Below are 22,641 nucleotides of genomic sequence, written 5' to 3'. Positions count from 1 at the left end.
GATTAACAATATTCCTCAAAATAATCGTCCGATTTTCGGTTATCATGACTGCAGCATCAAGCTGCACCATCAGTATAAAAATCTGACACGCTCGAGTATTTCAAGATGGCGATTTTTTTTGCATTTTCAACAATTCGCTACGAGCTTGCGTCACTTCCGAAACGTTAGTTTTTTGAATGGGGGCATTTTTAAGGTTCATTTAACATATTCCGTAAATATCTGACGCGCTCGAAGAAAAAATTTTTTTTTTTACTTTGTATCTATCCGGAGAGCCAACACCACCACGCAAACCGTCAGATGAACATACCTCTGGTATCAGAGTCACGTTGGAGTATCTAAACTACTAATATCTGACACGCTCGAGTATTTCCATGTAATTGTTTTTTTTACATTTTTAAAAATTTATAGACGCTTCCCCCACCACTAAAAAGGAAAACTTTATAGAACCTTTTATTTTCCTTATTATCTAAACTACAAAATATCTTCGTCCCCATGACGCTCGAGTAAATCCCCATTTAGCATTATGGGCTCCCCTACTACTCGCAAAATACGTTTGTATACCAAGTTTGAACAACCTAGCTTCAAATCTGTAAAAGTTAAGGGGATGGATACGCTTTTTTCCGAAATTCGAGTTTTTGGAATATAACTATATTCAATTCAATTCCAAATGGATTCGCTATAATTTTCGTTTAATCTACTCGCGAAAATACGTATGTATACCAAGTTTGAGCTGAATTGGTTGAAATGGCTAGGTTTTAGAGGGGGGGACATGATTTTGTGGACGGACTTGAGTGAAACCATAAGGCTGCTCGCACAAGAAAAGTCGGAGTAGTGTACAGGATGTGTTTCAAATGAGTTAGAAAAGGAAAGAGCGATATTCCTGTCTTTTTCTATCTCATTTGAAACACATCCTGCACACTACTCCGTCTTTTCTTGTGCGAGCACCCTAAGGGTTCCGTTTCGGTTCACTGATTGTGAGTGAACGGAACCCTAAAAAATTAAAAATTTAAGGAATTCCGTCCGTAATACTACCTTCATATTACTTGACAATATTGCCTCAAACTTGTCGTGTAATATTTTCTCAATATTGCAGTGCAACATTGCGAAGTTCTATTTGAAACGTCAATTATCAACCCACACTTTTAAAAAATCATATTCTCAAAGGCATATTCACTTAATAATCTTTTTTTACTTTATATAATTAATTATTTTTTAAATTCTTTACAGATTTGTGGTGAACTTTATTATTCAAATATTTTATTCTTGATTTTAATATCACTTTTGCTCAACAAAGCTGACTACATTTCACACATCTTCTTGTTCTCATGGAGCGTACTATTCGCGAGTATAATGTATGCTTTTATATATATGAGGCATTTTACGTGTAATTTCCTAAGTTGAAAAATTGATTTCTTGAAAAAAAGTGAAACTTGGGGAAATTGTTGTCCTACCTGATAGTAAAATATGCCCAAAAAAATTTTTGACTTTTTCGAAATTTTGGGGAAGATAGAGGGAAGTCAATTTTATCAGTTTTTCCAGAACACCGCCTACTATTTGAATTTTTTTCTGTCTATAAATGCAATAAAAAAAATTTTGGCATGTATTTTTTTAAGGTTTTTTCATGCTCTTTCCAATAGTAAATTTCGTTTTTAAAAATTTTTGAATTTTGACCTTGATTTTCTAAAATTAAACATAAATTTGCTATTTTTACTAAAATCGATGAGTTTTTTTTAAATAAATAATTGCAAACGAAAGTTGAGGTTTTTTCCGATCTGTATATAAATTTTCAGAATGCCGATTTTTATTGTTTTCGAGATATTAAATATCAAAGATTTTATGTCCGCGCGCGCGGCGAGGCGATCGACTCTTACAGCGCCGCGGTAGCAATTGACCCTGGCGCGCGCCGACATAAAATCTTTGATATTTAATATCTCGAAAACAAAAAAAATCGGCATTCTGAAAATTTATATACCGATCGGAAAAAACCTTAGCTTTCATTTGCAATTATTTATTTAAAAAGACGCATCGATTTTAGTAAAAATAGCAAATTTATGTTTAATTATAGCAAATCAAGGTCAAAATTCAAAAATTTTAAAAAACAAAATCCTCCATTGGAAAGAGCATGAAAAAACCTTCAAAAAACATACCTGACAAAATTTTTTTGATCGCTTTTACGGAGAGCAAAAAAAACCTTTTTTTAAACAATTTAAGTTGCAAAAACATGGTCAAAATGGTTTGCGGTCGCCGAGGTTAAGCACATCCAAGCACGGTTAGTACTTGGATGGGTGACCGCCTCGGTACCCGATATAGCCCTGGTGTTTTCGCTGCAATCGAGATATACTAAGCGGGAGGTTTGACGTCGAGGATATGTTTGTGCATTTGGATGACTATTTAAATGTACATTCATGACTCGACAGTCAATAAATCGGCTGTATTCAGTAGAGGTTTTCCGTAGTTTCCCTCTACTCTGATCAAGAAAGGGTCAGGCAAATGCGAATACTTCTGATAAAAGTCGGTTACGGACCGCAATTTGGGGTTTTGGGAATTTGGGATTTTCAAAAGGTGAGGTTAAAGATGGGGTATAGAAAACGTAAAAACCTTAAAAAGGTGTACGCAGGAAATCTAAAAAAAAAAACATGGTCAAAAATGAAAAAAGTCCGCCATTTTGTTTTTTTTCATCGAAAATAGTTTATTGTAGTTCCGACGATAGCGACGAGCTTACTTTTCAAGAAAATATCAAAAATTTTATTTTTCGATGACCTGAATTGGAGATATTGTGTCCGCCAATCACAAGTAGGGGTATTTTCAGGCGGCCATGACAGCAAGATAATCCATAATAAATGAGGAATAAAATTTTTTTTTAATGGTTTAAAACCCCTTCTTTCAGGTATAAAAAGTTTAAAGTAAATGAAATAAATTTTGAAATAAAAAAAAATTTAAGAAAAGTCACTGAGATGTGGTACTAACCCCTTAATTTAAATTTTTAATATATTCCCCAAGCAGCATTTTTCAATAAAAGGTTATATGGATACGTTTTCATCTATAATAAATATATATGAAGTTCTGAGCAAATGTCCACACACCTTTCCTTAATAATTTTAAGTCTCATCAAAATGGTGCTTTAAAATAAGCATTGTACCTTTGAAAGTACATAAAAATGTAGTAAATTTCAATCTTGCAAGGCAAAAAATCTCAGCTGCTTCTTTTTTTTGAGATATCGATAATAATGTAATGCATTTATTTATGAACTTATTGATAATATTTACTTTTTTAAAACTATTCTGCAGTTGTCGAACCATTTATATTACAATTATAACGTGATTTTACAAATAGCAGATACAGAAAATAATTTTCTGTGAAGTAAGAAAAATAAATAGTTCAATAACAATGTAAATATATGTTTTAGTGATGATCATTTCTTCAAAATGTGTCTTTTAACCTTACCTAAATTAGTTGAAAATTATATAAATCGGTGTCATTTATTTTCCCTTATTAATTGATTTTTGAATCACTATATTATAATAAATAGTTATTTAGATAATACGCGAGGTAAGTAAAGATATAGCCATGTTACCATTTATTTCACAATTGATTTTTTTCTATTTTTTATTATCTTTTTATAGCTTTTGTCATCTATAAAATGTCTAACCAATTCTGCGATCATGAAGACAAAAGGTTCAAAGTTTGCGGACCTTACGGAAGAAAAATAGTTTGTGGTAGATCTAAAAAATTAAGCTATTTTAATATCAATGAAGAAGCAGAAATTCTGATCCAGAAACACGTTAATAGCTCGTTTAAGTTAGAAAACTCAAAGTTTTCTTTGGCTTGGTGCAATACTTGTCGCAATGCGATTAGAGAGTACGAAAAAAATATAACTAAGAGGCCCCAAATTAAAATGCCTAACTATGAAGATGTAAATCTGCTGAAAGTAACAATGGTCTGTATGCGGCTTCAAGTAAAAATAAAATTTTAAAATCTTCGAACGTTTCCAAAATCTCAGAAAAGGAAAACATCACCATTTGTAAAACTTGTTGCGGAGAAGTTAATAAAGGCGTGGCTCATGATTGCAATAAGGAAAATGTTTTGGTAAATAATTTACGAAGCATCATAATGCACTTTCCTGAAACAGGCCAAGATAAAGTTGTACTTAATCTCCTGAAACAAAAAAATAATAAAAACGAGTCTTCGAACTCATTACATGCCAAAAAGATCAAACTACATACTCGAGGCCAATATGATACAATTGTAGTGAATCCTCAAGAAAATAAAGAAACTGCTTTTAGTGCTGATAAATTGGATAATTTGCAAAATAATTTGGGATTTTCTGCCAATAAGATGAGATCCATAGAGAATTTTATACGATACTACGCTGGAAAAAAATCTATTCCCAAAAATTACAGAAATCACTCAATTGAAAGAGACAAGGTTTTAAATGACGTATATAAAACAGGTAGTCACCTCTTGGATGTTGAAGGGATGGATGACAAAAAATTTAGGGCAATTGTGTATGCCGATTGCGCAGAGGTACTAAAAACAGTCGTAAATTACCGTAATATAATTGAAAATTATTACGTTAAAATTATGGCGGATTCTGGTCAGGGTTTTTTCAAAATTTCATTGTCGTTGTTTAATAAAAATAAAGAAGTAGACCCGGGTGCCGGTACATCGGCTAAAAGATCTAAATATTCTGAAGGAGGTAGAACTCGTAAAAGCGCTACATTGACCAGTGTATATAAAATTATTATGCTTTGCGTAGTACCCAAAATTAAAGAAACCTATTAGAACGTGTTACATTTATGCAATTTAATAAACAATGTGCCATTCAAGTTTGCATCTGATCTTAAGATGTTATTGATCGTAAATGGGCAACAAACTGCCAGCTCACTGTATCATCAAAACAAATCGTGTTTATGATTAACTAAATTTTGAGGTATGCTACAGTACTATTACATATCATAAAATTAGTATTATAATAATTATTATAGATTAGAATAAAATAAACCTTAAATTAGTAAAATATGCATGCATTAATAAAAATTATAGATATATTTTTTTTATAGCCAAAAGAAAATTTTTTTTTATTTTTTTTCTATAGATGGCATTAATTATATAAAAAAAGTCAGGCGACGAGCACTGTGTGCGATGGCGCAACAGAAGAGGCAGGCCTTCTATCCATCTCTGCCAGCGACTATCAAATCATAAATAAAATAATAACAACTGAAGTAGCCAATAAGACTACACAAACCAAAAAAGAAAAAACAACAGAAAAAAAAATTTGATAAAAAAAATAAACTAAAAAGAAAGAAAAATTTAAAAAAATAACAAACCGCTTATTACAAAAATTGAAAATGTGACACTTAAAATAGATCAATATTTGTTCCATAATAAAAAAAATAATAATGAAGTAGAGGAGGAGGAACCTTTTCCTCTATTTGTGAAAATTATTGGGGTGATATACCCAAACATAATCCGCTTAACGGATTATACCGAATAAAAAATTTTTTTTATATACTTTATTTTTTATTTTTTTTACCTTCTTTAAAAAAGAATACATAAATTATAAATCTCATTTCTCCTATTCATTTTCATTAGCATGTTTTAATTAAAATTAAATATTATGATTATTATTATTATTTTTTTTGTCCTTTATTTTCTTTTCAAGATGCTACAACAAAATTTAATTGAAAAGGACATTGTAACAGGGTATGAGCAATATCCTGATATGGTCCTTAATAACAAAAAGTACAAAATGTGAATAATAAACTTAACAAATCCATCAGCTATACAAGCCAAATTAACAAATAGAGAGGATGTAGAAATGGGAATAAAGGAGGAGATTCTCAACTTCTATAGACAAGGAAGAACAATATAGAGTCACAAATTTCGACAATAGCATTTTGGCAGTCCCTATAATATTTAAAAAAGAGTTAGAAATGTATGAAAGGGGTTATATTATCCTTTAAAATACCGGTATCGAAGACTTTGTGCTAGTATACAATGTCGATGAGCACGTGCATACATATATAAAAAGAACAACATCTTCCATATAATTTATAAATTTTTAATAATCCCTAAATTTACACTCAATATAGCACTAAGCGATATATGTCCACCGCGCCGTGAGATTTAAGAGTCTGGAACTAATTCCAGATTCCAAGCCTTCATAAAAGATATGGCGGTAGATTTCCATATAAAAAAATTAGTTAATAATCATTATGTGGGATGGGCGAAAATAAATCAACTGTACTCACTTGACGATTGGTTATTAGAAAAAGAACTAGCCGTACTTAAATCAGACTCATATGAATTATTCTTGAATCACGATGAGGTAGAAGAAGATTATGAGGACGAATTTGAGGATGAACCTGTAAGAGCCCCAGGAGCATAATAGCTCAGAATTGTAAATATCATAAATAAATTTTTTTTTCTCTTTATAAACGAATAAATTTATTTATAGATTAAGATATTCATCCGTTTAGAGGGGCATTTTGAAGTCAAATTTTGCAAATTTTTCTTTTAAAAGAAAAAAACTCTTCACTCTTTTTGCCAATTGAAATTAATTTTTGTAAACAAATAAAAGGCAGGGAGTCAATTCAACCTTTTTCAATCCTACAATTAACCGATTCTACACAACCAACTGTACAAAAAAAACCGTTCATAACGTTCTACCCTTCAATGACTGACCCTACAAAAACGGATTGTTAAATTAATATAGATACCAATCCGTAACACGAAATACCGATTCTTCAATGACCGATTCTACACATTATGTTAATGAGTAAATATAAAAATTTTAAATACCGATTCTTCAATGACAGATTCTACAATTTATATCAATGTAGAAGAATAAACAATTTTAAATACCGATTCTTCAATGACCGACTCTACAAATTTTGTTAATCAATAAAAAGAAAAATTTAAATCCCAATTCTTCAATGACCGATTCTACAAATTTTCTTTAACAAGAAAAATAAAAATCCCAATTCATCAATGACCGATTTTACAATTTTTATCAATGTAGAAGAATAAACAATTTTAAATACCGATTCTGCAATGACCGACTCTACAAATTTTGTTAAACTTTAAAAGGAATAATTAAAATTCCAATTCTTCAATGACCGATTCTACAATTTTTATCAATGTAGAAGAATAAACAATTTTAAATACCAATTCTTCAATTACCGACTCTACAAATTTTGTTAATCTTTAAAAGGAACAATTGAAATCCCAATTCTTCAATGACCGATTCTACAAATTCACTTTAAAAATAAAAGTAAAAGTCCCAATTCTTCAATGACCGATTCTACAACTTTTATCAATGTAGAAGAATAAACAATTTTAAATACCGATTCTTCAATGACCGAGTCTACAAATTTTGTTAATCTTTAAAAGAAATAATTAAAATCCCAATTCTTCAATGACCGACTCTACAAATTTTGTTAATCTTTAAAAGGAACAATTAAAATCACAATTCTTCAATGAACGATTCTACAAATTCACGTTAAAAATAAAAATAAAAGTCCCAATTCTTCAATGACCGATTCTACAACTTTTATCAATGTAGAAGAATAAACAGTTTTAAATACCGATTCTTCAATGACCGAGTCTACAAATTTTGTTAATCTTTAAAAGAAATAATTAAAATCCCAATTCTTCAATGACCGACTCTACAAATTTTGTTAATCTTTAAAAGGAACATTTAAAATCCCAATTCTTCAATGACCGATTCTACAAATTCACTTTAAAAATAAAAATAAAAGTCCCAATTCTTCAATGACCGATTCTACAACTTTTATCAATGTAGAAGAATAAACAATTTTAAATACAGATACTTCAATGACCGACTCTACAAATTTTGTTAATCTTTAAAAGGAACAATTAAAATCCCAATTCTTCAATGACCGATTCTACAAACTCACTTTAAAAATAAAAATAAAAGTCCCAATTCTTCAATGACCGATTCTACAACTTTTATCAATGTAGAAGAATAAACAATTTTAAATACAGATACTTCAATGACCGACTCTACAAGTTTTGTTAATCTGTAAAAGGAATAATTAAAATCCCAATTCTTCAATGACCAATTCTACACATTATGTTAATGAGTAAATATAAAAATTTTAAATACCGATTCTTCAATGACCGATTCTAAAAATTTTCTTTAACAAGAAAAATAAAAATCCCAATTCTTCAATGACCGATTCTACAACTTTTATCAATGTAGAAGAATAAACAATTTTAAATACCGATTCTTCAATGACCGAGTCTACAAATTTTGTTAATCTTTAAAAGAAAGAATTAAAATCCCAATTCTTCAATGACCGACTCTACAAATTTTGTTAATCTTTAAAAGGAACATTTAAAATCCCAATTCTTCAATGACCGATTCTACAAATTCACTTTAAAAATAAAAATAAAAGTCCCAATTCTTCAATGACCGATTCTACAACTTTTATCAATGTAGAAGAATAAACAATTTTAAATACAGATACTTCAATGACCGACTCTACAAATTTTGTTAATCTTTAAAAGGAACAATTAAAATCCCAATTCTTCAATGACCGATTCTACAAACTCACTTTAAAAATAAAAATAAAAGTCCCAATTCTTCAATGACCGATTCTACAACTTTTATCAATGTAGAAGAATAACAAATTTTAAATACCGATTATTCAATGACCGTCTCTACAAGTTTTGTTAATCTGTAAAAGGAATAATTAAAATCCCAATTCTTCAATGACCAATTCTACACATTATGTTAATGAGTAAATATAAAAATTTTAAATACCGATTCTTCAATGACCGATTCTAAAAATTTTCTTTAACAAGAAAAATAAAAATCCCAATTCTTCAATGACCGATTCTACAATTTTTATCAATGTAGAAGAATAAACAATTTTAAATACCGATTCTTCAATGACCGACTCTACAAGTTTTGTTAATCTGTAAAAGGAATAATTAAAATCCAAATTCTTCAATGACCGATTCTACAATTTTTATCAATGTAGAAGAATAAACAATTTTAAATACCGATTATTCAATGACCGACTCTACAAGTTTTGAAAATCTTTAAAAGGAATAATTAAAATCCCAATTCTTCAATGACCTACTCTACAAATTTTGTTAATCTATTAAAAGAAAAATTTAAATCCCAATTCTTTAATGACCGATTCTACAAATTTTCTTTAACAAGAAAAATAAAAAGCCCAATTGTTCAATTACCGACTCTACAAATTTTGTTAATCTATAAAAAGAAAAATTTAAATCCCAATTTATTTTATTTTTCTTGTTAAAGAAAATTTGTAGAATCGGTCATTGAAGAATTGGGATTTTAATTATTCCTTTTACAGATTAACAAAACTTGTAGAGACGGTCATTGAATAATCGGTATTTAAAATTTTTTATTCTTCTACATTAATAAAAATTGTAGAATCGGTCATTGAAGAATTAAGACTTTTATTTTTATTTTTAAAGTGAATTTGTAGAATCGGTCATTGAAGAATTGGGATTTAAATTTTTCTTTTTATTGATTATCAAAATTTGTAGAGTCGGTCATTGAAGAATCGGTATTTAAAATTGTTTATTCTTCTACATTGATAAAAATTGTAGAATCGGTCATTGAAGAATTGGGATTTTAATTATTCCTTTTAAAGATTAACAAAACTTGTAGAGTCGGTCATTGAAGAATTGGAATTTTAATTATTCCTTTTAAAGATTTTCAAAACTTGTAGAGTCGGTCATTGAATAATCGGTATTTAAAATTTTTTATTCTTCTACATTGATAAAAATTGTAGAATCGGTCATTGAAGAATTTGGTTTTTTATTATTCCTTTTACAGATTAACAAAACTTGTAGAGACGGTCATTGAATAATCGGTATTTAAAATTTTTATTCTTCTACATTGATAAAAATTGTAGAATCGGTCATTGAAGAATTGGGATTTTAATTATTCCTTTTAAAGATTAACAAAATTTGTAGAGTCGGTCATTGAAGAATCGGTATTTAAAATTGTTTATTCTTCTACATTGATAAAAATTGTAGAATCGGTCATTGAAGAATCGGTATTTAAAATTTTTATATTTACTCATTAACATAATGTGTAGAATCGGTCATTGAAGAATCGGTATTTCGTGTTACGGATTGGTATCTTTATTAATTTAACAATCCGTTTTTGTAGGGTCAGTCATTGAAGGGTAGAACGTTATGAACGGTTTTTTTTTGTAGGGGAATAGTGTCAGGGTTGGACACAGTTTTGGTTTTTTGTTTATAAATATTTTGTTTAGATAAATTCAGTCAATTGTGGTATATGGGTGGAAAGATCTACAAAAGAGGAACACTTTTGCTGTGGACCGTAAATTGATTGGTCCAAAATTAAAAAAGTTATAAACATTTAAAAAAAAAAAAAATCTAGTCAGGGTTGGACTTTTCAGTCAGGGTTGGACACTTTTTGAAAATCGAAACGCATTATTGGTAAAAACGTAAAATAACATTTGTAATGTTTTTTATTCTTATTTTTTCATGTTTATCTTTACTTATTGTTTACAAATTGTAATGCTTCATGGGTTTAAAAAAGGAATGAACTCAAATTATAAAAAATAACGCTTTATTGTTCCAAATAACTCAATGAAATGATGAACAAAATTTATACAATTTAAGTATTATTTTTCTAATATCTTTGGCACAATTTTGCACTGAAATATCAATAAAATAAAATTTATTTATAAATTGTGTCAGATTCATAATTAATATGGGTGTCCAACCCTAACTGTATAAAGTGTCCAACCCTAACTAGAAGCATCATTTTCGAATTGTGCTAACCATAACTAGACATGTGTCGCGATTCGATTTTTCACTTTTTTTCTTCTTAAATTATGTACCCCACAATACATTCAATAAGCTTATCTTGCCGAATTCTTGCTTTTTTTACACATTTTTTAGGTTTATTCACAAGTCAAACAAAACTTTTTTTGTCTCTTCGATTGCACCGAAGTCACAAGAGACGCTACTTTTGATTCTCCAAAAATGTAATGCCACAAAAAGTTAGGTTATACTACTAGAAGTTTCGTCACGTACGCACACAGGTGGCGCTAGTGTTCTTATTTAAAAAAAGCCAAGTGTCCAACCCTGACACTATTCCCCTACAGTTGGTTGTGTAGAATCGGGTAATTGTAGGATTGAAAAAGGTTGAATTGACTCCCTGCCAAATAAAATTCTTTTTATATTAAAAAAATTGATTTGTTTAAGGGGGCATTGAAATGGTATTTCAATAGTCAAAAATTTAATTATAAAATAATCATAAATTATCTAAAAATTATAAATTAATAAATATTTAAAATAAAGTTACACAAAGAAATGAAATTAAAACTAGATAAATTGAATTCCTGTAAATAATAGCAAGAGAGAGAAGATATCTATAGATAACACAATGAAAATATAAACAGAAAAAATAATAGAAAGAGAAGGTAGATATAAATACGAATTAAGAGAATTATTAATTTAATTTAAATTTAAAGATTTTTTTTATAAATAAAGAATTTTTATAGATTATTATTTAAAGAATAAATTTATTTTATATTTTTTCTTTAAAATATTTAGAAAATAAAATAATAAAAATTATTTTAAAAATTGCAGAAATTAATAATAATTAAATAAAATTATATGTTATATTAAAGTAAAAATTATTTAAAAATTAATGGTTAAAGTTAAATAATTTTAAAAATATTATTTTTTTACTCTAATATACATAAACGTTAATCTTACCCCAATACCAATGAGTATGTTTGATCTTGCTCCAAAGATCGACGTTACTAACATCATTACATCACAAGGTAAAATGTCTAACAAAATAAGAAGTTGCTATGACTCGTATAAAATCAAGTTGCTCAATAAGAAAGCAGCAACTCGCTTTCATACAAGTACTACAGATCCCAATATACTGCTCTTCTTTCTCATTCATAAAATATGCGCGCTGTAGCTCGCATATTTTGCTAGTTACTTATAAAGATGCAAATTTAAACAATTATCAATTTAATTATTTGAGATGAAATATTTTTCCGCGCCGCAATTGAAACATTTTTAAGATTTTCCTTGGCTACAATTTCGGCGGGCAAAGTATCTTCAAAATACACGTAATTTTAGTCACCGAAATTGATACACCGCGCAATAGAAAATTACGGTCTTCGAGTTATGGAATTTTAAAAATTAGAGAATTTTCATGACTTTTAATTTTTGAATGCTCATAACTTCCTTAAAAATGCATCAATTTTAAAAGTCCTTTTTTTCAAAATGTGTTTTTAAACGTACTTTTAAAAAAAATCGAAATTTTTTTTTAAACGATATTACTATCAAATTTTTGAGTTTTAATGATAAAAAGTCATTTTTCTCATTTGACGTACTGATCGACTTTTTTCAAAATTTTTTCAAAAAAACTGCTTCTTTTTACGAAACTTTTAAGCCTAGGCCGATAATGGGCAAACGATTTTTACAATATTTTCGGAATTTTTCAAAAATTTTGGAATTTTTTAAAAATATTTTTGGTTTTTTTATACTACTTTCAGTCAAGAGTTATATGTGCAATTCCAAGGGATGTGATCACAAGAATTTTTTATGATTGGAGCAATTTTATTGAAACCTTGTGAATATGTTCCTTTATTTGTACAGAATGAAATCCCACAAACAATTATTCAAAATTTTCAAAATTTTTTGAGATATCTCTAATTAAAAATTTATGTCATTTTTTTAAAAAAAACATGTACTTAACTTTTTTTTTGTTATCCAAATGAGATCAATTTTTTTTCAAATTTCTCACAAAAAGATGCTAGTTTAAGACAAAAATAGTTCATGAAAAAAAAAATTTCGAATTCATTTTTTGAAGTATAAATTTTTAATTAGAGATATCTCAAAAAATTTTGAAAATTTTGAAAAATTGTTTGTGGGCTTTCATTCTGTACAAATAAAGAAACATATTCACAAGGTTTCAATAAAATTGCTCCAATCATAAAAAATTCTTGTTATCACATCCCCTGGAATTGCTCATATATCTTATTAAAATACATTTTTTATATCTTATGCATTTTTTTTAATTTTGCATATTTTACCCAATAAACGAAAAAAACCATAAATTTTGGGACTTTTTTTTACAGTTTTCACCATAAAAATCAAATTTTTGGGTATTGTCACTATGATTTTCGTAATCAGCGCATCAAAATAAATAAAAGTACGTAGTATATAAAAAACAAAAAATATTTTTAAAAAATTCAAAATTCAAAAATTTTTGAAAAATTCCGAAAATATTGTAAAAATCGTTTGTCCATTATCGGCTTAGGCTTAAAAGTTTCGTAAAAAGAAGTATTTTTTTTGGAAAAATTTTGAAAAATATCGATCAGTACGTCAAATGAGAAAAATGACTTTTTATCATTGAAAATCAAAAATTTGATAGTAGTATCTTTGAAAAAAATTTCGATTTTTTTTAAAAGTACGTTTAAAAACACATTTTGAAAAAAAGGACTTTTAAAATTGATGCATTTTTAAGGAAGTTATGAGCATTCAAAAATTAAAAGTCATGAAAAAACTCTAATTTTCAAAATTCCATAACTAGAAAACGGCTTGCTAAAAAAATTTGAAAAAATTCATGGAAGCTAGTCTCATTTAGTACTAAAAGAAAAAAAATCTCAAAAAAGTCGGAGATGCAATTGCAGATGGACTTTCACTTTGGCGTGGAATACATCATATATATAGATTTCTCATATTTGTTTAAATAATCGATTTTTATAGAGTTAAACATTTTTTTTAACATCTAAATAACATAAACCTTTAGTTTAATAAATCTTAAATTGACTTTATACAATAGAAATGTCGAATTTTTTATTTCAAAGGTGTTTTGACTCGAATCGCGCCACAATTAGTGCATTTAGCCTATCAATTTTTTCTAAAAATTTCAAACAAATTAAAATTCTTTACACGATTGGGGACAATAGAAATTTCTTTCCTATAGTTTTCAATCGTTTTCAATCGATTTTTTCTAGAAGGGGTGGCATGCGCAATTCATTTGTATCGCAATTGCAAGAAGTCCATCCGTGCGTAATTAGCACCACTTTTTTCCGTGTAGTAATGAGTTGAATGAAAATAATTTATTTTTAAAAAATTGTTATTCACCATTTTGAATTTTTTAGTGAACGCACAATAGATTCGCGAAAGTCGTTCGCGAACGAGATGCATAAGAATGAAAAGTATACAAATAAATCTCTGTCCTTTTCTAACTCATGTTTCACGTTCGCGAACGTCTTTCGGGAAGTTATTCTACCTAGGCCTTTAATTGAATTTTCAAAATTTGTCATACGACATTTTGAATTTTTGAGAGGATAAAAAATTCGAAATGAGCGTCATCTCTAACCCGCTAGTTTTTTTTTAAATCGACCAAAACCACCCTTAAACGGACAAATTCACACTTCGGAGATAAAAAATAAATCAACTTATTTTTTAAAAAAACCAAATTTTACATCTACGAAACTTTGCTCCACTAACTCAAAAACAGAGCCAGCATTGATCCAGCACCCCCTGAATTTTTTTAATCGAAAAAACTACCCCTAATCTGAAGAATCAAATTCAGGAGGTAAAACAATAAAATAACTGATTAAAAAATTTTATAACCAGATATTTTTACTCCAGCAATGCAGAAACAAAGCCAGAAATGCTCCCTCACCCTCTAAAATTTTTTTAAATCGAAAAAACCACCCTTTAATCGAAAAATTCAAATTTAAGAAGTAAAAACAAGGAGGGGGTCCTTTATGTTTATTTCATAAACATTATGCTTCCTCATTTTGTGAAGCAAAAAATTCGCTTCCTCGTGAAGGAAGCAATGAATTTGTCCAATTCAATTGATTGATTTAAAAAATTTCGAGTTAAAAATGTTTTAAATTAATTAAATTTTTTGAAAAATAAAGAAAATTTTAATTAATTTTGAGTGTAACATAAACTTTATATATACGAATCGATTCGTTTTAATGCAAGGAATACAATTATTTTATTCATCAACTTGAATTTAAAAAAAACACAAAATTTTTTAGCTAAAATATGAATATTCGATTTTTCAATTTTTATTAATTCTCAAATTTTAAATCAAATCTATACTTTATATATACCAACCAATTCGTTTCAATGCAGGGAATAAAATTATTTCATATATAAAAATGAATTTAAATAAACACATCATTTTTTAGCTAAAATGAGAAATTTTGATTTTTTAACTTTCTTTAATTCTTTAAATTTCAATCAAATCTATACTTTATATATATCAAACGATTCATCTTGACATAAAGAAGACGATTATATTATATATTACCTTAAATTTTTCGATTTAAAAATTTTTTCAATTAAAAAAAAATTTTTGGAAAAAAGACGATAAAATTTTATTTTGGGGTATTTTTAAAAATCCTCTCGTCATTTTTGAGAGATTAATGTGTTAAATAAGCCTACCAAATTTTATCCAAATCCATTAAAACCTGTTAAAGATATCGTATTCACAAAAACGATCCACACACACATACAGACACACACACACACACACACACACATACACACACACACATACATACATCCGGACAATTGATCTGGATCTCATATAACATGTTTCTATATAGAGGAAAATTTGTTTTCACCATTTTTAAAAAGTTTATAAACGAAAGGACTACATAGCTTCCTCCACGAGGAAGCAAAATATTAAATTACCGGCTTTTTTTAAAAACAGAACCTTACATGTTTGTAGTTTTGCTCTACTAATTAAAAAAAATAAAGCCAGCATTGACCCATCACCCTCTGAATTTTTTTAATCCAAATAACTACCCCTAATCTGAAGAATCAAATTCAGGAGATAAAACAACAAAATAACTGATTGACAAATTTTATAAGCAGATATTTTTACTCCAGCAATGCAGAAACAAAGCCAGTAATGCTCCCTCACCCTCTAAATTTTTTTTAAATCGAAAAAACCACCCTTAAATAGAAAAATTCAAATTTAAGAAGTAAAAAAATATTAAATTACCGGCTTTTTTTAAAAACAGAACCTTACATGTATGTAGTTTTGCTCTACTAACTCAAAAAAATAAAGCTAGGATTGATCCATCACCCTCTGAATTTTTTTAAATAAAAAAAACTACCCTTAATCTGAAGAATCAAACTTAGGAGGTAAAACAATAAAATAACTGATTAAAATTTTATAACTAGGTATTTTTACTCCAGCAATGCGGAAACATACCTGGCTGTAAAATTTTTCAATCAGTTATTATATTGTATTACCTCCTGAATTTGATTCTTCAGATTAGGGGTAGTTTTTTCGATTAAAAAAAATCAGAGGGTGCTGGATCAATGATGGCTTTGTTTTTTTGAGTTAGTAGAGCAAAACTATAAACATGTAATGTTCTGTTTTTAAAAAAAGCCGGTAGTTTAATATTTTTTTACTTCTTAAATTTGAATTTTTCTATTTAAGGGTGGTTTTTTCGATTTAAAAAAATTTTAGAGGGTGAGGGAGCATTTCTGGCTTTGTTTCTACCTTGCTAGAGTAAAAATACCTGGTTATAAAATTTTTTAATCAGTTATTTTATTGTTTTACCTCCTGAATTTGATTCTTCAGATTAGGGGTAGTTTTTTTTATTTAAAAAAATTCGGGGGTTGCTGGATCAATGCTGGCTTTGTTTTTTTGAGTTAGTAGAGCAAAACTACAAACATGTAAGGTTCTGTTTTGAAAAAAAGCCGGTAATTTAATATTTTTTTACTTCTTAAATTTGAATTTTTCTATTTAAGGGTGGTTTTTTCGATTTTAAAAAAATTTAGAGGGTGAGGGAGCATTTCTGGCTTTGTTTCTGCATTGCTGGAGTAAAAATATCTGGTTATAAAATTTTTTAATCAGTTATTTTATTGTTTTACCTCCTGAATTTGATTCTTCAGATTAGGGGTAGTTTTTTCGATTAAAAAAATTCAGGGGGTGCTGGATCAATGCTGGCTCTGTTTTTGAGTTAGTGGAGCAAAGTTTCGTAGATGTAAAATTTGGTTTTTTTAAAAAATAAGTTGATTTATTTTTTATCTCCGAAGTGTGAATTTGTCCGTTTAAGGGTGGTTTTGGTCGATTTAAAAAAAAACTGAGGGTGATGGAGCAATTCTGAGCTCAGATTCGGTTTCAGCGGGCCAAAATACTATAGGAAATATATGTGTAGTTCAAGAAACAGACAACTTTTTTTTTTGTGTGCCTGTGTAATTATTCAATGATAATTTCTCTTTCTAATAATATAATAATTACATATAACATTAAAACAATACATTAATACATTAATACATTAATACATTAACATAATTACATATATACATTATTATAATTACATTTTTCCACTATTTTTTACTACTTTTTACATATTATTTCTCTACATTTATTTTTCTTTTTGTTTATATACAGACAAAATCTTTACCAGTTTCATAAAAATATACTTTACTTTAAATTATTTTCTTACATTTTATGCAAATAAATTATGTATTTGGCTCAAATAAAATAATAATTGCCACAATTAAAGAGGTTTTAGTTTCAATTAAAACAATTACTTATGATAAATAATCAAATATTTGATTCAAAAAATTTTTATTTTTTTGAAGAAAAATATTTTATTGTTAATAAATAATATTAATATTATATATATATGTTTATTGTTAATAAATATTTATTTGAATCAAAAAACATGCAGTATTGAATGAAATAATTTTCTTAATTGATTTAAATAATTATTTATTAGCTTTGAATATTCCATTTATTTGGTTTGAATACTTTGTATTTGATTCAAATTACTATTTATTTGATAGGATAAAATAAAATACTTATGTCTAGTAAATATTTATTTGAATGGAATAATTTCCATAATTGATTGAAATATTTATTTATTAGCTTGAAATATTCCATGCAGGGACTGACACGGAAACGAAACAAAACGCCAAATCAATAATGTTTTCGTGTCCTCACCGGACACTTTTAAAAAAATTAAATGTTTTCGTGTCCGGACTCGCCACTTTAAAATTTTTTAAATGTTTTTTGTGTCCGGATAGAACTCACTTTCTCATTGTAAAATATTCTCATGAACAAATTTACTTGTTACGCCATATTAGATACGCCGTTTTGATTTTTTCATTTTTAAAATTAGATTTGGATTCAGTGATCCCAAAAACTAGCAACTCTTCGTTCTCCTCCCCTCGCCCATCACAAAGATTAAAAATTTAATTAAATTAATAATAAATTATTCATATTAAATTAAATTAATTAATTAAATTTTTCAGTGACTAGACATGAAACATTAAAAAACAATTATGTCTCGTATCCAAACACGAAATATTATTCAATGAGAAAATGTGTTGTGTCTAGACACAAAACATTTTATTATTTTAAATGTGTCAGGTCCGAACACGAAAACATTTCTTTATTTCAAAAGTGTGAGATACAAACACGAAACGATATTTGATGAGAAAATGTGTCGTGTCCTAACACGAAACGATAATCAATGTAGAAATGTGTCGTATCAGAACACAACACATTAGTCAATGGGGAAATGTTTCGTGTCCGGACACATTACATTAGTCAATGTGTACATGTGTTGTGTACAGAACAGAACGGAAACGGCACGAATGATTCGGGCAAGTCCCTGATTCCATGTATTTGATTTGAATACTTTGTATTTGATACAAATTATTATTTATTTGGCAGGATAAAATAAAATTCTTAGGATTAGTAAATGTGTTTTTGGTTCAAATACATATTTATTGGTAATAGACTAGTGAATGATGTATTTGGATCAAATACTTTTTATTTGATCCAAATAAATTTTTTTTCAGTGTGGTTCAAGACAAGAAGAATGCCGTTTAGATCACTAAAATCGATCAAAAAATTTCTTTGAAATTAATTTTTTTTAAAAAAGGGACAAAAATATTAAATTGTTAATAAAAAATTTTTTTTGCAAAATCGTTTTAGGGGGTGATTGTGCATATAAAATACTATAAGAAAAATAACATTTCAACAAAAAATAAATTTTTCCAGTTTTAGGTGTCACGTTTCAGAAATTTTTACTCATTTATGATTATAAAAAAATCCTAAAATTTATTTTTTACACTACTTTCGGGAATTATGCGACCTTTGCTTTTTCGATGACTATAAAACGATTTAAATCTTAAAAAATATTAAAATTTTTCCTTTTTTATTTTTTAGAAACTAATAAAATTCTAAATAATGGACCTTGACAAAGAGAATACGTTAATTTTTTAATTAGATATCTAAGAAAAACCCAATTTCCAGTGTTTTTACTATTATTTTTAATTCTCTGGCAAAAATTAATATTTTTCAGAATTCTGGGGCTCATTGGAATGGTATTTTGTTATACAATTCAAATTATAATTGAAAAATTAAATTTATTCTTTTTGTTAAGGTGTCATTTCATTCAAAATTTTATTAGTTTTTAAAAAAGAAAAATTTTTCGTTTTATTATTTTTTAAAATTTAAATCTCCTTATAGTCATCGAAAAAGCAGAGATCGCATAATTTTCGACGGTAGTGTAATAAATACATTTTTGAGATTTATACTGTTATGTTCAATTAAAAGAGCTTCTATTTTATATAAAATTTTTATTTTTACTTTTAATAAAAAAATTGATCTTTATACTAACCTATAAACTGGAGGAATATAATCCTTCAAACGCATTAATTCTGCAATAACTGCATTTCCTCTAGAAACCAAACGAAGTAGATTTTGTCCACATACATTGTTGGATGCAATAAAATCTCCCATGTTGTATAAAATTTGTAAAAATCATTTATTTGACATAGAGCAATTTGAGTAATACAATTTGTAAATAATAATATAACCTGTATTTCATGACATGAGGTTCCAACTAGCAAGGTTTCTACACGCGCAGGAGAAAGGAGTCACCCAATCAGCGCTGTGTTGACGTTAATTTACGCCATGATCGCGCGTTAGTGTACATTAGGTGTTTTCGGGAGTTGCTGTGAGTATACTGTCAGTATGTTGTGATTAGCTGATCCATCAGCATGTTTATTCTGATTGGGTAATTTTTTACTGTCAGTATTAGGCTCTGTCACTTGTGACGTCAGAGGCCTGGAGGGACAACAAACAGACGACACAATGTTATTCTTATGGGGAAGAAAATTAAGGTGCTTTTATACCTCAAATTTCGATAAGGTTATTCAAGTTGGGTGGGGGAAAGCCAAGCTGGTGCACAAACATCCGGTCTATCAGCACACATTTCCACGTATTTCTCGTGGGAATGAATGCTGATAGGCTGATAGGCCGGATGTTTGTGCACCAGCAATCATCCATCTTGGCTTTCCCACACCCAACTTGAATAACCTTAAGGTGCTTTTATACCTCAAGGAGCTTCTACAATAGCTCCGTTTGGCAACTCCAACTCCAAGTCCAAGTCGGTTGGAGTTGGTTGCGCACGCATGGTGTTGCCAACTGTCGCCGAGTTGAAAATGAAAAAAAAATTGTGCGTGATCTCGTGCTCACGAAATAGTTGAGGTTATGAACCTTTAAAGCTGTAAACATGCTGTAAAGTTTAATAAATTATTTGTTGTTGTTGCTGTTGATGTTGCCGCCATCGTTTTTTAAAGAGATGAAAAATATAAATTAAATTAAATTTTTCTTTTATAAACAACAACATTTTTTTTCCTGAATAATACACACATGCAATGAATTTAATATTTGTAATATATAAATATAGTAATAAAGAGATATACAATAAATGAGATGAACTGTCAATACAAAAATTTTTTTATGTTTTTTATTGACATTATAATAAAAGTTTTTCATCATTTTGATTTCACAATATATTAAAAAGGTATTGTCATGAACATAACCTTACAATATTTTTTGCTTATTTTAATATTAGAGAATGCAGATAATTTTCAAAGTTTAATATTTTATGAATGAATTTTTTCGTCTAAAATTCATTGAATATAATTACTATATGTGATAATTCTTTAAAAAGTTAATTTCTTCATGCGTTGCCATAATATTTTTGTAATCCAATTTCCTGAATTCTCCATTTTTCCATGTAAATAATAACTTTTTCCCTGACAAACAAATTTCTTATTAGAAGAAAAAAAAAACATTTAAGACTCTACAAACATTTTAAACACTATAATCTAAATAATACTCTAATCTTAATTTAATTCTGAAAATAACATTAAAATAATATAGTAAAATAATCTTTTAATGAGAATAATGTAATCTTAAGTTATTTTTAAAAATCGTATTTAATTAAAAATATAATAAATATGTCAACGCACGTTTTCCATTATTTTTCAAATATTTTTAAATTTAATACCATTTTATGATTACGCCCTTCTCACGTGATGAAATGTAAAAATATTGTAAGGTTCATGAAAATACCTTTTTAATATATTGTGAAATCAAAATGATGAAAAACTTTTATTATAATGTCAATAAAAAATATAAAAAAAAAATTTGTATTGACAGTTCATCTTATTAATTGTATATTTTTTTATTACTATATTTATATATTACAAATATTAAATTCATCGCATGTGTGTATTATTCAGGGAAAAAAATTTTGTTGTTTATAAAAGAAAAATTTAATTTAATTTATATTTTTCTTCTCTTTAAAAAACGATGAGACGGTGGCAACATCAAAAGCAACAACAACAAATAATTTATTAAACTTCACAGCGTGTTTACAGCTTCAAAGGTACATAACCTCAACTATTTCGTGAGCACGAGATCACGCACAATTTTTTTTTTCATTTTCAACTCGGCGACGGTTGGCAACACCATGCGTGCGCAACCAACTCCAACCGACTTGGACATGGACTTGGAGTTGCCAAACGGAGCTATTGTAGAAGCTCCTTCAAATTTCAATCAGATGAACATTATTTCTGGACCGTGAAAATGCGTGAAAAGTCATTTTCACGGCGGGTATTTTTGAATTGTTTTAAACAAAAAATGTTTTTTTTAAGAAATATAATATTAAATAATTGTTTTAATATGTAAGAACACTTTAAAATAGTGATAAAAAGATGATTTGATTGAAAAATTTAGCAAATTTTGCTTTAAAACGTTTCTGCTACAAGAAAGTGTAAAATGACGATGTTTGTGAAATGGTTTGTACAGTGTACATGTGTACATGTTTCTTTCAGTTATTCGAAACAATTAGTTGAATTTAAATTTATTTGATAAACATTTCAACTTACCGATTTATTTTCAGCACTCATTATTTATTACAAGTTAAAAAGAAACGACATAACATAAACAAAACTCTGAGAGACACTCACAAGGAAGAAGCATTGTACAAACCATTTCACAAACATCGTCATTTTACACTTTCTTGTAGCAGAAAACGTTTTAAAGCAAAATTTGCTAAATTTTTTAATCAAATCATCTTTCTATCACTATTTTAAAGTGTTCTTACATATTAAAACAATTATTTAATATTATATTTCTTAAAAAAACATTTTTTGTATAAAACAATTCAAAAATACCCGCCGTGAAAATGACTTTTCACGCATTTTCACGGTCTAGAAATAATGTTCATCTGATCGAAATTTGAGGTATATAAAGCACCTTTAGCATTGGGATGCATCGCG

The 22,641-nt window shown here is 27.9% G+C and overlaps 1 protein-coding gene across 2 annotated transcripts in view; it reads right to left on the bottom strand.

Annotated features, from left to right (window-relative positions):
* Positions 1–19,980, bottom strand: part of LOC127278525 (WASH complex subunit 5) — a 290,329-nt gene extending 270,349 nt beyond the window's left edge. Inside the window, exon 1 of one of the 2 annotated variants that reach the window (XM_051300266.1) lies at positions 19,686–19,980. In XM_051300266.1, the coding sequence (XP_051156223.1) occupies positions 19,686–19,807 (122 nt within the window). In that variant the 5' untranslated portion in view covers positions 19,808–19,980. The remainder of the gene's footprint in view (positions 1–19,685) is intronic. The other variant, XM_051300265.1, reaches the window with a different exon arrangement.
* Positions 19,981–22,641: the final 2,661 nt, after the last annotated feature.

This window comes from Leptopilina boulardi, unplaced genomic scaffold (genome assembly GCF_019393585.1).
Source record: "Leptopilina boulardi isolate dan_hultmark-lab unplaced genomic scaffold, ZJU_Lbou_2.1 LbouV2_204, whole genome shotgun sequence".
In the NCBI taxonomy this organism is placed as follows: Eukaryota; Metazoa; Arthropoda; class Insecta; order Hymenoptera; family Figitidae; genus Leptopilina; species Leptopilina boulardi.
Note: the sequence above shows the minus strand (reverse complement) of the source record. Positions and strands in the feature narration are given on the sequence as shown.